We start from the raw sequence: 13,748 nt of genomic DNA, 5'->3' as shown, positions 1-13,748 counted from the left end.
ACTCAGAGGGAACTGAAAAATTCAAAATCCTTGCTTTTGAGGAACAAGTATAAGCTCTCTGAATGTTTACCATGAAGAAGATTTGAGATAGCCACAGCAATCTTAACTATTCAAGAGACTATGAGGAACAGGAAGAATTGATCTTTTTTCATCACCCTGGAAGGCAAACCAAGAACCAATGGGTTCGAGTTACAAAAAGTTAGATTTTATCAGTGAGTAAGGATTTTCTAACATTTAGGGAAAAAATGAAAAGTTGAAGCAGAAGCTGGACTTCATTTGTCTGGAATGTTGTCAAGGGGAAATCATGTATTAGCGGTCAGACTAGATGACCTCTAAGGTCTTTTCAACTAGGTTTTATTCATTTAGACACCAGGCACCAAGTATCCTACCCTAGAATCTCATTTTTAAAGTTGCCACTTACCGCATGTGGAAGAGAGAACACAGAACAAAGAGGGATGAAAAACATACATTGTGCTCATACACAAATAAAAGAGAAAATGGTGTGTTTCTCCATTTTTGATACTACACTTGATCTTAGCCAAAAGGCCGAGAAGCGATGTTTCTCCATTTTTGAAAATGCATTTCTTTTTCTAATCTTTTAATATCTACAAGCAGAACTGTTTAATGCTTCCCAATAAATCTAATAAATTGAAGCACAAGTTCAAAAATTAACAGCCACAATAGTTTATTTACAATTGAACTCTTTATAAGATATTTACAAGACAACCAATTTTACACATCAGAAATGGTATCAAAAGTATGAATTACAACACAGACAACAATATGAAATGGGCATAAAACAAAGCTGAAGTGGACAGACAAGCAGTTTCTCTTTTTAATTTATTAACACTAGCTTAAACGTTGTTAAAGAAAGAAACAAAGAACTATGTTTTAGGAGAATTGCAGGGCCGTAGTTGAAGATTGAATTTCACAGTGTTGTATCCCATGTAGGGAAAAAATAAGACTAATTTTCCCCCCACACTCTAACACACTGTAATTTCGCTCTTGGAACTTTGCTAATCTACTCTCCAACCTCCTCAACAAACCTCAACACATCCAAATCAAAGGAGAACTGATCTAGAAGAGGGGACAATAAAATAAGCAGTCCTAGGTATAGGGAGAACCAAGGAAATAGAATCCACTTAAGTCTGGCCAGATAGCACCTCATGGATTCCTCTTAGTCTAGCTCAATTTCAGAACCTGGGGAGTTCCCTGGGTAGGGCACAAACATAAAAGGTTAAATTTGCTAACCCATATCCAAATTAGGAATCCGACAAATGCTGAAAATCAGGAAGAAACAGAGGAATCAAGGAACAACGTAAAGAGACACTGATTGGTCTTTTTTCTTCTTGGGCACATTATAAAGGAACATAACATAGATCAGAGTAGGAAAGCCAAACAGCTTGCCATATTAAAATGATGGAGAACAAAGAAAATCTGGCCCAGTTTTTCTAGAAATCTCCTTCCTCCCCTTAAGGTGTGAGATGAGAGCCCCTAGTGGAACAAGTCCTATTTCTCTCTACACTCTTGCTGCAATGAAGTTCACAGCAGGTTCCCTTGTGGAGAGCCCACTCTCCTAAGCAGATGGAGTTACAAATGAAAGCCCACAGCCACACACACACACAGAAGGAGAAATAAAAGCAGCAAGATCATCCAAGAATACTACATGTGCTGCCGGAATAACTCCCTTAAAAGTCAAACCCAGGGAGCACAGATCAACATCTCACAAAAATCTTTAGCAGTGGGAGGCCCCTGAGGAACTTTTCTTTTCTTCCCACAATGGTATCCCCATTCTCTCATGCTCCACTGATGGGCCGGCCACACACCCTACATACCTTGGCTTCTCCTCTAAAAGTGCTAATAATCTGGGGACATATTCTCTTCAAGGATAAAAGCCCCTACCTTCTAGGAGATTAGACCCCTACTTGTTTTCACACAATAGTCATGAAGACTAAAGAAAGGCAATTCCTATATATTTAAGACCAGAGGTCTTGGCTCTATTTTCCTTCCAGATAGTTACAGGGATCTTACACTGAGACCAAAGTGGCCTGGAGTGCTGTCCTGAAATTTTTTAACAAAATGGGGGGAAAGGGGACCAAGATGATACACATACAAATCTATTTTTACAAAGTGAATGGAGAAGCTCATTAGGTACATCTGTTTGTTTCAAGATGTAGACATTTGCCAGCCAAAGGAAGCACATATTTCCACATACCCCCCCACCCTCCCTAAATCTCTATCCCACCACCAAGAGCTCAGCTAAAAGAATAAAGCCCAACTAAGGAATACTTGAGAAGTGATGTGACACAAGGACATCTGTACAGGTTCTGGCATGCCATCCTCAGATGCCAATTGCTTTTGTTTAGAGCCATAACTTGACCAAAACTAACCATCCCCATTCTTTTTTCTGAATATTTTTTTTGAGGGGTGGGGGAAGAAATTCAGTTACCCATTAACTTACAAAATAATCATAGCCAAATATCCCTTCCCACATGGCTGTATCACAGAATAGTTTTAAGAGAACAACTGTTTTTTCAGACGTGTATCTGCCAACTCTTGAATCTCTTTTCTACCCTGTGAAGATGACTTGCTTCATCACTTCACTTTTTATTCCTCATCTGGTCCTTAAGCTCCTGGTGAGGTTGGTTGTTTGTTTGTTTTGTTTTCGGGTAAACATCACTATACTCAGAACTATAAGGAAGGGTACACCAGGGCGTGAAGAGTGCCATGCAGGCACAGCTCTAAAGGCAGGGGTTGCTTCATCTTCCACAAGTCGAACGAAAAGAGCCCTTTTGCCCCTTTAACATAGGCAAATGTATAGAAGCAGACCCCTCAGGCTTCTAAATCTGCCATCCTATAGATTTAGCTTGAGAGCTCATATTCCCAAAAAGGGAAAAGAAATCCCAATCATCCTCCATAATTCACAATTAGCCCAATGGAAGAGTTTTTGTGAAATCAGAGTGATGAAAACAAAACCAAGATCAAGGGACTATGGAAGGGCATTATCAGCGAATGATAACATACATGAGGACATAGGTCACATATACAGGTCTCTGCCATTCTCTGGGAATGGCATGCTACAACTATCTGAAGACAGAAGGTTCTTGCCAGCCCAGCTATTTCCTACACGTCCGGTGAGGTGTTTGCTTCTTCTGGATCTCCAACCTGCATCGGCTACGCTCATCCAACCAGGGCAGCTCAAAATTCCTGGCAAAAAAAAGGATAAGGAAATCAACTTGCAAGACTAGAAGGGATTCAGTGTGGACATGAGATTAACTCTAAAAAAGAGTTATATGCCCCTTACCACTCCTAATTCTGACTCCCAAGTTCCAAGTTTGGATGGTCTTTCCTGCCTCAAAGCCAGAGAAACAGTTTGCTATTAAAATGACTGAATAATCTACTTCTAACTCAAAAAGCAATCCTCCTAATTATCACTGTCAAAAAACCATGGCTATCCTTAAGCCACCTGTTCTGCCTTAGATCTAGGCTTTCATGAGGTCTAAAAAGGAGGTGGAGTGCAGGCTACCTGACAGGGGAGGGGGGGAAAAAAAAAACCTTTGTACTTACTGCGGAGTTAATTTGGGTAATGGTCGTCCAAATGCTACAACAGGCAAGAAGGGGGTAATCATCAAACTTTCAACTATGGAAGAAAGCCAAATGGGACCTCGTTAGTGACATAGAGGGGAAATGTCTAGCAACTACACCTGCTCCAAAATGCTGTTCGCTCATTCACAGCAAGTTGTACCCTGGAGCCTTGCACCCTTTTCCTTCTTTGAAAACCCTATTCTCTTACACAGACAGAACTTACCGTCGTCTGGCTCAGGGAAAAATGAGGTAACCTCAGGCTCAGATTCCTGAATTCCTTTCTTTTTATACATTCTGAGCTGCAGTCGTTGTAAAATTCTTTGTTCCCTGATCCTCTGAATATCCCATCTGGGAAAAACAAACCAGACAAACAAAACAAACAAACAAACAAACCCAATATTACTGAAAACCTGCTCTATAAAAGCAACTAACACAATCCAGACACCGGTGAGACCCATGCTGACTCTTCTTAATGGGGTGGGCAGGGTGGGGGTGGTAAAGTGAACTGTCTGCCGGTTCAGGAAAGAGTTGTGTCGGTCTAGCAGTCCAAATCATGTGTTGGTGTTCCACAGAGAGTGGAACTGAAGAAGGGCGTACACAAAGAAAAAGAAGCCAAACACCTTTACTTACGACAACTACCACTTCAAACTAAGATACTCAACCAATTGGGATGCCAGTAATTTAAGGGTGTTAGGGGCTCCAGGACTTTTCACAGCATGGATGAGAGAGGTCAGGGTCCTAGGGCTCAGGTGTTCCAGGACGAGTACCTCTAGCCTCACCTTTTCCTTCTCTTCTCATCCAGCTCCAGTTTTGCATGCCGCTTCGAAAACACACTGTCATCCAGGTTCTGTGTAAAGAACAGCAGCTAATAAAGTATTTATCACCACGTGACACATGGGTATAGCACTCATCTCCAGCTTCCAGGAATGTAAAATCTTTTCCCTGCAGGTCCCACCTGAGTCTGTGAGTTCTATGGATGTCATGGGAACCTCCTGGTAACAGAATCAACAAAACACATATGCTTCTCCCCACACCCACCCTTTTAGACTGTCCACATTTCAAAATTATTTCCTTAACTTTCCAAGGTGAAAATCACATCAAACTGAAACAACCCTTGAGACTGCCATAAACCCTTCCTACCTCCATACTTTGCAAGAGTCTGTTTTAAGAGTCAAATGAGTTTGGAATATATGATTTTGTTGCTGAGTGGTACATGCTAATTTTTCTACTTAACGTAAAATCTCATTTTGTTTTGAGCACTCCCTAGCTACTTATTTTTGAATAAATCATTTTACCACTCTGAAACTCAGTTTTCTCTTCTATATAAACAAAAGAGTTGGATTAGATATAATCACTCAAGTTCCCTTCTGGCTTTAGAGTTATTTAACCCATCCATCCAGTTACTATAACACATTCAAGTTAAAGCTCCATTTCTACTCTGTCCCTCACTCCCCTCCACTGACAGGTCTTGGGTACCTACCTCCAAAAGGTCTGAAGGATTTGGGTCCCTTAGAGGCTCTACTGAGTGGTCCCTCCAAGAAGGAACTGAAAAAAAAAAAAAAGAAAGAAAAAGAAAGGGAGGAGGGGTGGAACCACCCTTAAATCCAAGGTCACACAACCCTCCTACTATTCACTAGGACAAGAGGTCTCTCCCCAGATAAGACCAAGTTACCAAGTGATAGGAATCCATTCTATGGCCTCGCCTGAAGCCATATTCAGTGTCCTTGCTATGGTATAAAAAGAACCTAAAATGCCAGTGCAGCAGTCTGCCAAACACAGGATCACAAAAAACCCTAAGCCAATACCTGACAATTCATATAATGGATGCTATTGCAGTTCCTGAAAAACAACTGAAATTTGTAGTCATTTTGAAGTCTATAGTGTAATCATACACCAAGGAATCTCACTCTCCCACATCCAACTGACAGGGAACGCAGCTCCCACCATCCACCATCCCCCCGACCCCCACCCCAGGCCCAGCCAGCACAATTCCTATTCTACTCACCAGCCAAGACTGAAGTTTCTCCTGCAACACTTGATGGCATCAGACACCCTAAATAATGCAGGAAAGAAGAATCATCTCAGTGTAAAAAGAAAAAAAGCCCATACCCAAAATGGAGGAAAGGATCATCACTGAAGTTCTCACTAGGAAGCCATTTTGGTTTTTTTGAGTTGTTCTTTTGAGAATTTCTCTCTGGGGGAGGGGAAGAGGGAACAACAGACAAAAGAAAAGAAAATAAGCCCACCACTTTTTTTTTTACACTGAGACGACTTCTTTTCTTCATTATTTAGGGTGGTTTCCCTGCAACAGTTGATGGCCAAGGATATCAAACCTTAAACTCAGAACATGGCAGGTGAGTAAAAGTTGACCCTATTTTTCAAATAAAAGATCAGTGTTCTCAAAACTTACATATGTAGTCTTCTGAAACAGCTCCCTCCTCCCTCCAAACAAACTACCTTGCTGGTCCAGCCTGAACAACATGCACAAAGACTTTGGCTTCCTTAGAACAAGCCATTGAGCTTCCTCTTGAGATAGGGGCATCAAGAATAAGGATTCACACGTTTATTCACAACTCAGGCTCCTCAAAGGGCTGGGATCCCCCCAATCAGACTCTTTCTGTACTGCTATGCCCACAATCTCAGAGGTGTTTGGAATTTTCTGTACTAGGACAGATAGGGTTTTCAAAACAGCCAGTCAAACAGAACAGCTCTGGACCAAGCTATTTCCCAATCCCGGATGGGAAGTTGCTTCACGGTTTCTCTTAAGTTGTTACACAGCATTGCCATGGCAGCAAGAAGGTTAACCATTAAGGATGAACCTGTTCAACTGACTGAACCAACAAAAAACCTGAACCTAGATCAGGATCCTGGTCTATCTCATGTACTCAAGTGTGAGGCCTAATGTATTTTAGATAATTAAGAAGAGTAATCTATCTTCCCCACTTAATTTTGTCACCAGAACAGCCAAACAAAGCCTGGAGAATGCTCTTGTCTTATTGGAATGGATTCCCATCCCCATCCCTGCTAGGGCAAGACCCAGTGGTAGAAACTTGGGGCTGTGGCTCTATTCAAGAAGGCTTCCCCCACCATCACCCCGGAGTACCCACAGTGACTGTCAGACTAACATTACACAATTGAAGGCACATTGCAGTTAACTGGTTGATGTAGGAGATAAGGGAGTATCTCTGTGTGGAAGCCATAAAGAAAAAAAGGGAATGAAGACCAAGGTCCCACACCCCACACCCTCCCCAAGCAGCTCAGATATCCCAAGATAGTCCTTATTGTTTGAAAAATAGTTTGTAGACCATTTTATTTAAATATATGAACAACCAATGGGCTACTGCAATCCAAGTAAACTCTTCACATTTAGAACCTTTGTGAAGTATAGTAAGATAAAGTAAGACTGTTGGTCTTTGGCAGATTCCTCCTGCCCCCCAGACCGGGACATAGAGATACAGATAAATGTTTATATAGTTAAAGAGCGGAGGCCCAGGTGAAATTCCCCACCCCAAGCTGGCTCCCCAACCCAAAAATTACCATTGGCCCCTGAGAACACCCAAAGACCACCCTCCCAGGTTTCACACAATATCAATTGCAGGAACAGTCGTGCATGGCAAAGTATAAGTTCTATGCATTTCACAGCACAGAAAACCCTTCTTTCAGAGGGCATGCAAGTTGCCGGAGATTACACCCCCAAGTCTGGTGCTCTTGTGATGAGCAACTTACTGGCAAACACATCTCCCAGTGTTGTAAGCAGGCAAATACATTGAGCACATTTTGCTGTAATTCCATCTATTTGCAATGCCTGCACAGTGTCTGTCTCTGGCTGTTAACTTACTCATTCTTGACAGAACTCTGCTTTATTGATTGCACTTTTTTAAAAATGCCAAAGGCATTTTCACACTTGTTAGCTTGACCGCCACCACTAGGGTATAAGAGCAAGTGTTCTCTATGCCTTACTTGCTACAGTCTCCTCCTTCTTTGGAGAGGATTCCCGTAATGGTAACGGTGATGGGGGAGGCTGGTGCCAACGACACAAATACATTTCTGTGGTGGAAAGGTACGGCAAATCTTCTATCTCACTTGAGAAGGCTTTCTCCTTGGGATGGGTGCTGGGTCCCTTCTGGGGAGTGGAGAGTCTTGGCGGGGTGTCCACTGAAGACCGGGGCTTTTCTGGAGTTTCTTGGCTCCTCAATTCACGTTTACAAACAGTTTCAGATAAGGAACCACAGGGTTCCTCTTTAATGGGAGAGTGCTTAGGAGTTTTTGTTTTGACTTTTGAAAATTCAGGAGCCAGCTTTTTAACAGGAATCTTTCTTTCTGTACTTCCAAATGGGGATTTCCTATTAGATAGGGAAGAAAACATTATAAAATGTATTGATTCTTGAATAAAATCTGAATTGATTACATTTTGGGGCAAGAGAACAAACTAGTTCAGGTATCTAAATATCTAAACATCTGGTTCAGTTGGCAACCATGAGCAGGAACAGCCTCATGCTTACCACTATATATGACAGGCCCTCAGTAAGTCTTTATTGAACAACTGAGTTTCCATAAACCTCTAATAGTATCTTATTGCCTACTAAACTTAAAAAGAGTCTTATTTTATTCAAGACCCTTTCGCTAACATCAGGTGCCACTACTCTGTGACTTATTTCGAAAATTCCTGTTGGGGCGCCTGGGTGGCTCAGTCGGTTGAGCATCCAACTTTGGCTCAGGTCATGATCTCACAGTTTGTGGTTTTGAGCCCCGCATCGGGCTCTGTGCTGACAGCTTAGAGCCTGGAGCCTGCTTCAAATTCTGTCTCCCTCTCTCTCTGCTCCTCCCCTGCTCATGCTCTGTCTCTCTCTCCTTCAAAAATAAATAAAAACATTAAAAAAAAATTTTTTTTTTTTTAAAGAAAATTCCTGTCAACCAGAGACCGGTCTCTTATTTTTTCCATCAATTCTATACCATGTTAATTACAATCTGTTTCGTTTTTCTTGCTATCTACCAGCTTTCTTTCTCCCACCAATCTCCTCCCCCAAATCCCCATTCCTAGAATGCCGTCTCGTTTCCTGCTTACCAACCTAAATGCTATACTTCTTTTTTAAGATCCATCTCGCCCTAAAAGTTTCGCTATTTTACCTTAGAATAATCTTTACTGTCTCTGAATCTCACAAAACTTACTTTGTATCACTGTTGTCTACCTTCACGTTTTATTGCAGCTGAATTCCAGTTGGCCAAATTTATGCCACCTTTACAGCTAGACTGACTAATCTCTTTGGGTCCAAGGACAGTTAGATCTTACTTTTTTGTCCACCAGTGTACCTAACACAATGAAGGAATGATTTAACACTTCCTAACTTGATGTCAACTGCTATAGTTTTAAGAAACTCAGCTGCCACATTTGTTGCCCATTCTCTTTGTGATATACTCTGCATTCGGTAATTACTACTGTGACCACAATGTTCCTAAAAGATTTTTATAGCCTGCAAGAATGTTTCAAGATAGTTTCTCAGCATGGAAGACCTCTTAATTCAGGATATGGCTGCATTAAAACTAATTCCTAAATCTCAATCCCCTACTCTCAGTCACTGGAAACAAGTGTCCTCATCATGTCCAGACAGTGTAACAAAGTTATCAGCACACCTTTTGTGTCCCTTTCCACTCCGCCCACAAGAGAAAGGCTTGGGAGGCAGAGTCTGGGATGTCTCGGAAAGCTCCGGCTGGCACTCCAGTTTAATTTTCTCGGATAGCTCCGTTTCCTCTCTCTCTTCAGTTTCATAGCCCTGAAACAGCTTGTGCCTTTCTTTCTCGTTATCCTTCTTTACCAGCTGCATCCGCCTTTCCATACGTTCAATCCGAGCAAGGAGCTAAAAGAGAGAGTGCCAAAATGCAGACTTAACACACAAACAATTACACCCAGGTACTTAGCACCGTTTAGGCATCAGTATGGTCTTCTGCTTTTCCATGGACCATAGCAATTTAACTTATTATTAATAGGCAGACATTAACTGGAAAAGTTTTCCTTAAACACAGTAGAGAAGAAAAGGTACTCTGCTTAATTTTAGGGCTAACCTAGTTGAGGAGAGGCATGGGGGAATTTGTAGTTCATTCTTTTGAAAGAAGATCCTCTTTTCTGGGAGGGGCCACAACATGGCATGGTCTCTGCTACTGCTAACCATGTGGCTCCAAGTCAGGTTGGGAGTTTCCAGAATTAACCCTATGCTCTTTTAGGAGGCCCTAAGTTTCTCCAAATCCTATCCTCTCTCCTTTCACTCCAAAATGCTATCTATACACAAGGGCAGAGTCCAAAGAATATATTGAGAAGGAATTAAAAGCTCACAGTCCCAGTGCCATGAGGGATTTGAAAGTGGTGCACAGGACATTTAAACAATGAATACTCAATTTGGAAGAATTATAATAGAAACCAGTGCCCATAATCCCATCGATCAGAAATATGCTTATTTCTTTACACTTTAGATACCAGAAAAAAATCTACCCATTTATCTAAATATTAACTAAAACAAAGTCTTTTAACTCTAATTAAAGAGAGAACTACATAATCAAACAGAAAATAGAAGTCTATTACCATTGGAAACTTCATATTAAAATGTTCTGAGAAAAGGTGCCAACTATGCTCTTTAAACACTATAGTAAGAATTTTATTTGGGTAGACAGCGATATTAATGTTGTCTTCATTATATCTACTTAGCTGCAGAGATTTTAGTAGAGGCCAAACAACAACTGGAATAAGAGAAACAAGCTTAAGCAATGCTAAGACTGCAATACACAACAGAAACAGTGAATGCCAAGTTCAGACTGATACTCTATCCTTAACTCACCCCACTTTTACTGCCTAGGAAAGTCTGCAAAGGGGCCATTACCTCAGGAACTGAGCATAAACCTCCACAATCAGCAGGGGGGCTCCCCACCCCCACCCCCCGCCCCAGTCAGCCATACTCTCATTTCATCTCCTTCTGTTCTGATTCCTGGCCTTAACATTACTCAACCACGGTTTGTGGGTGACATTTCCTTGATTTCTTCTTTTTCACTGGTCCTTCTCTTTGCCCCACTCCCCCCCCCATGTAAGGATATGATGTGTTGTAATTACAGTACCATCGCACCCCTAGACTGCAGTACAGTAGCTAAGCAGGGCCACCTCCATGTTGAGTAACTTCCACAAATCAACACTATGAGATATTTTAATGAGACCTGCCCCAGCTCCCATTCCACCTTGCAGAATGCATTCTCCAATAAAACAGCCCCTGCTTGATGAGATTCATTTGTAAAGCAAACAAAATGAATAGCCCTCTGCTCCCTTGCTCAGCCCTTGGCGCACACAACGCCAGAGAGAGGGAGAGAGGGAGAGAGGGAGAGAGGGAGAGAGGGAGAGAGGGAGAGAGGGAGAGAGGGAGAGAGGGAGAGAGGGAGAGAGGAAGAGGGAGAGAGAGAGAGAAAGAGACAGAGAGAGAGAGACAGACTGCTGCAGCCTGAACACAACAATTGTAGAAACCATGTTTATTTTTAGGCAGCTGTAAGGTATGCTAGCACAGTAATACCCCCCCCCCCACACACACACAGTTTTCCTGATATCTGAAAGAATTTGTTTTAATGCATAGGGAGCTCTTGACTACTGCTGCAGTGAAAACAAGCCTATATAGTCGTGCTCCTCAGAAGTACAAAGAAATAATAAATTACTGCCCTACTATCTTAAGATTCTAAAATAGGGATTTTTTTTAGAGGGGGTCTACTTTATACATTTAATAAACTTACTTTCCCCTGATGCCTTAAAATCTACCGGCCTCTAAACACAATGCTTATACAAGGGAGCTAGTCAGTGGGTCATGTTTTATAACTCAGATTCCCATTAAAAACTGTCTGAAATCAAAGGCGGTCATTCTCCTCATACCATTGAAGAAAACTAAAATAGGATTCCACTGTGAATCACCTCTGCCTCTCTGCCAGTGAAAAGGCCTACTGCCCTCCTGTCAGAAGATGCTCCAGCAGTGCAACAGCTGCTATGTCCCTCTCCTCTCAAAATGCATCTCTAAAGCAAAAGCTCCTTCAATTAACCCCTTCCATAAAGCCACCACATATGCATTCCCACCTTTGCATTTTCAACCCCTCACAAATCAGATCTTTTCCCACTCTAAACGTCTTTCCCACAAGTCTGGGGCTGTCATTTTAAATTAACCCTTTGGCACCTGAAACCTCCCCTCCCCCTCCCCCTGGGAGGTTGCCCTTTAACCCTTCCCTCCGACCCAACGTGTCTGTGAGCTTGGCTCCCAGGGACTCGACACTTAAGCTACTCCTTTGCTGGTGGCCAGCCTCCTTACCCCTAACCAAGGGATACCTTAACCTCCTACAGCCCCCTTCCCCCGAGCATGCGCACAACTCGCGTTCATCCTGAACGCCGATTAACCCCTCCCGTACCGTGTCTCTCTCTGACTTCAGCTCCTCGATCTCCTTTTCCTTGGCCTGCAGCTGCTGCTGCTGCTGTTCGATGAGGTCCAATTGCAGCAGAAGGATCTGTTTGAGGCAGGCGGCCTGACTGGAGGCTCCCGAGCCGCCGCCACCCCCGAGAGGGCTCTTCCTCATACTCTTCCATCTGCCCTCGCTAGCCGCCAGGGTCCCGGCGGTGGCGGTGGGCGCGAGGGGTGGCGGCCCCGGCAGAGGTAGTGGTGGGGGTCCCGCCGGGTCCGAGGCGGTGGCAGCTGGGGGAGCCGCCCCACCCTTGTCCCCAGCCCAGGGCGTAGGCTCTTTGGCCGCCGCCACGAGAGAGCCCGTCTGAATGGGCAGCACCGCCTGATACTTGGGTCGGGGGCTGCAGCCGGCTCCCGCGGCCGCTGGCTCCCCCCCAATGCCGGCTTGTTTGGTGGCCGGGGGCGGACAGGGCAAGGGCACCGAGCCGCCCCAGCTCTCTTCCTGCTGCCCAGGGGCCGCCCCGGCCGGGAGTAACAAGCCCCGGCCCTTGCCGCCGCAGCCGGCCGGGGAGGGCGCGGGGCTCCCGCCCTGGGAGGAGGCCAGCGGGGGCCCCGGCTCCTTGAGCTTACGGTGCCGGGGGAGGAAGTGGGCTTCGGCCGCCCCGGGCTCGTCCTCGGGCCCGCCCAGCGCCGCAGCCCGCTCGTAGTCCAGTCGCTGCTCAGGGTTGCCGCCGGCAGGGGCCGCGGCCGCCTTGAACACTGCGGATCTCATGGTCATAGTGGTCCGGAGCAGCGTCGGGGACCGAGACGGAGGAGGGGGTGGGGAAGGGGCGAGGTGTGGGGGGTCGAGGACGGAGGAGGGGGAGGGGAGTTTGGCGGGCTCGCCTCAGCAGCGCGGCAGCAGGCCTCGGCTAGCGCGGCTCCTCCGGGGCCCGGGCGCCATCCCGCCGGCGTGTGGAGAAGTGGAGGCCGCGGCTGAGGCCCGCCGCCGGCCCATGGGGGCCTCGCCGCCGCCTCTGCTGCCGCCGCCGCCGCCTTCGCCTCAGAGGCAGGAGCTCGCACCCAGCCGCCCCCGAGCTCATCCCCGGAGCTCGCTTCGGCCCCCCCTGGCCCGGCCGGGCCCGCCTCGTCTCCCCACCCCACACCCCCCCTTCCCCGCCCCGGCCCCCCGCCCCGGAGCTCGCCTCAGCCGCCCCGAGCCTCCATTTTCCCCCCGCTCCTCCTCAGGAGGGGGGTGGGAGGGATGGGTCCGCCCAAAGCCCTCCTACTGCGGGAGGGGGGTCTGTCGCCTCCCCCGGGGGTCTCCGCGCCTCGGGGTCCCCCTCCCCCACAGTCACCCCCGGCGCCTCAGCGTTTCCCTTTAAAAAAACGGAGCCGCTCGCAGCCGCCACCGCCGCAGCCGCCGCCGACCGGAGGGCGCATGCGCCAGGCGGGGAGCGGGCGGGAGCGAACCGGGAGCTAGAGGAGGGAGGCGGGCCGCGCTATTGTGAAAGGGGCCGCCGCTGCCTCGAGGGGGGCGGGGAGGGGGCCGCGGAGGCCCTGGGCGCTGGGGGCCGGCGAGGGGAGGCCAGGGATGAGGGGCGAGGACCCAGGAGCCCGCGGAGGAGCGAGGCGAAGGTGGGCTGCGGAGGGAGGGGGTTACTCGGGGGAGGGTCGGGGGAGGGAAGAAAAGGCGAGGGCGGCTTTGGGAAGATGGGGAATGTGGAGGTTCCCCGGGAAAAGGGAACGCGAGAGAATGGAGCGGAGAGGAGGGCA

General features: G+C 46.3%; 1 protein-coding gene and 1 pseudogene across 2 annotated transcripts; both read right to left on the bottom strand.

Moving 5' to 3' along the window:
- Window positions 1–404: 404 nt before the first annotated feature.
- LOC122233898 lies at window positions 405–558 on the bottom strand (annotated as a pseudogene).
- Window positions 559–663: 105 nt separating this feature from the next.
- On the bottom strand, window positions 664–13,111 carry MSL1 (MSL complex subunit 1). 2 transcript variants are annotated; one of them, XM_007085802.2, is made up of 9 exons: window positions 12,004–13,111; window positions 9,217–9,440; window positions 7,546–7,928; window positions 5,591–5,638; window positions 5,066–5,130; window positions 4,365–4,432; window positions 3,809–3,933; window positions 3,568–3,640; window positions 664–3,207 (listed from the first exon to the last, which is right to left on the bottom strand). In XM_007085802.2, exons 1-9 carry the CDS (start codon window positions 12,769–12,771, stop codon window positions 3,117–3,119), a joined length of 1,845 nt encoding a protein of 614 aa, XP_007085864.2. In that variant the 5' UTR covers window positions 12,772–13,111; the 3' UTR covers window positions 664–3,116. The 2 variants fall into 2 exon arrangements, with proteins under 2 accessions (XP_007085864.2, XP_007085863.2); XM_007085801.2 differs by lacking the exon at window positions 5,591–5,638.
- Between the last annotated feature and the right edge of the window lie 637 nt (window positions 13,112–13,748).

The sequence above is a fragment of the Panthera tigris genome, chromosome E1, assembly GCF_018350195.1.
Source record: "Panthera tigris isolate Pti1 chromosome E1, P.tigris_Pti1_mat1.1, whole genome shotgun sequence".
Taxonomy (NCBI): Eukaryota; Metazoa; Chordata; class Mammalia; order Carnivora; family Felidae; genus Panthera; species Panthera tigris.
This window is presented reverse-complemented; position numbering and strand designations above follow the sequence as displayed.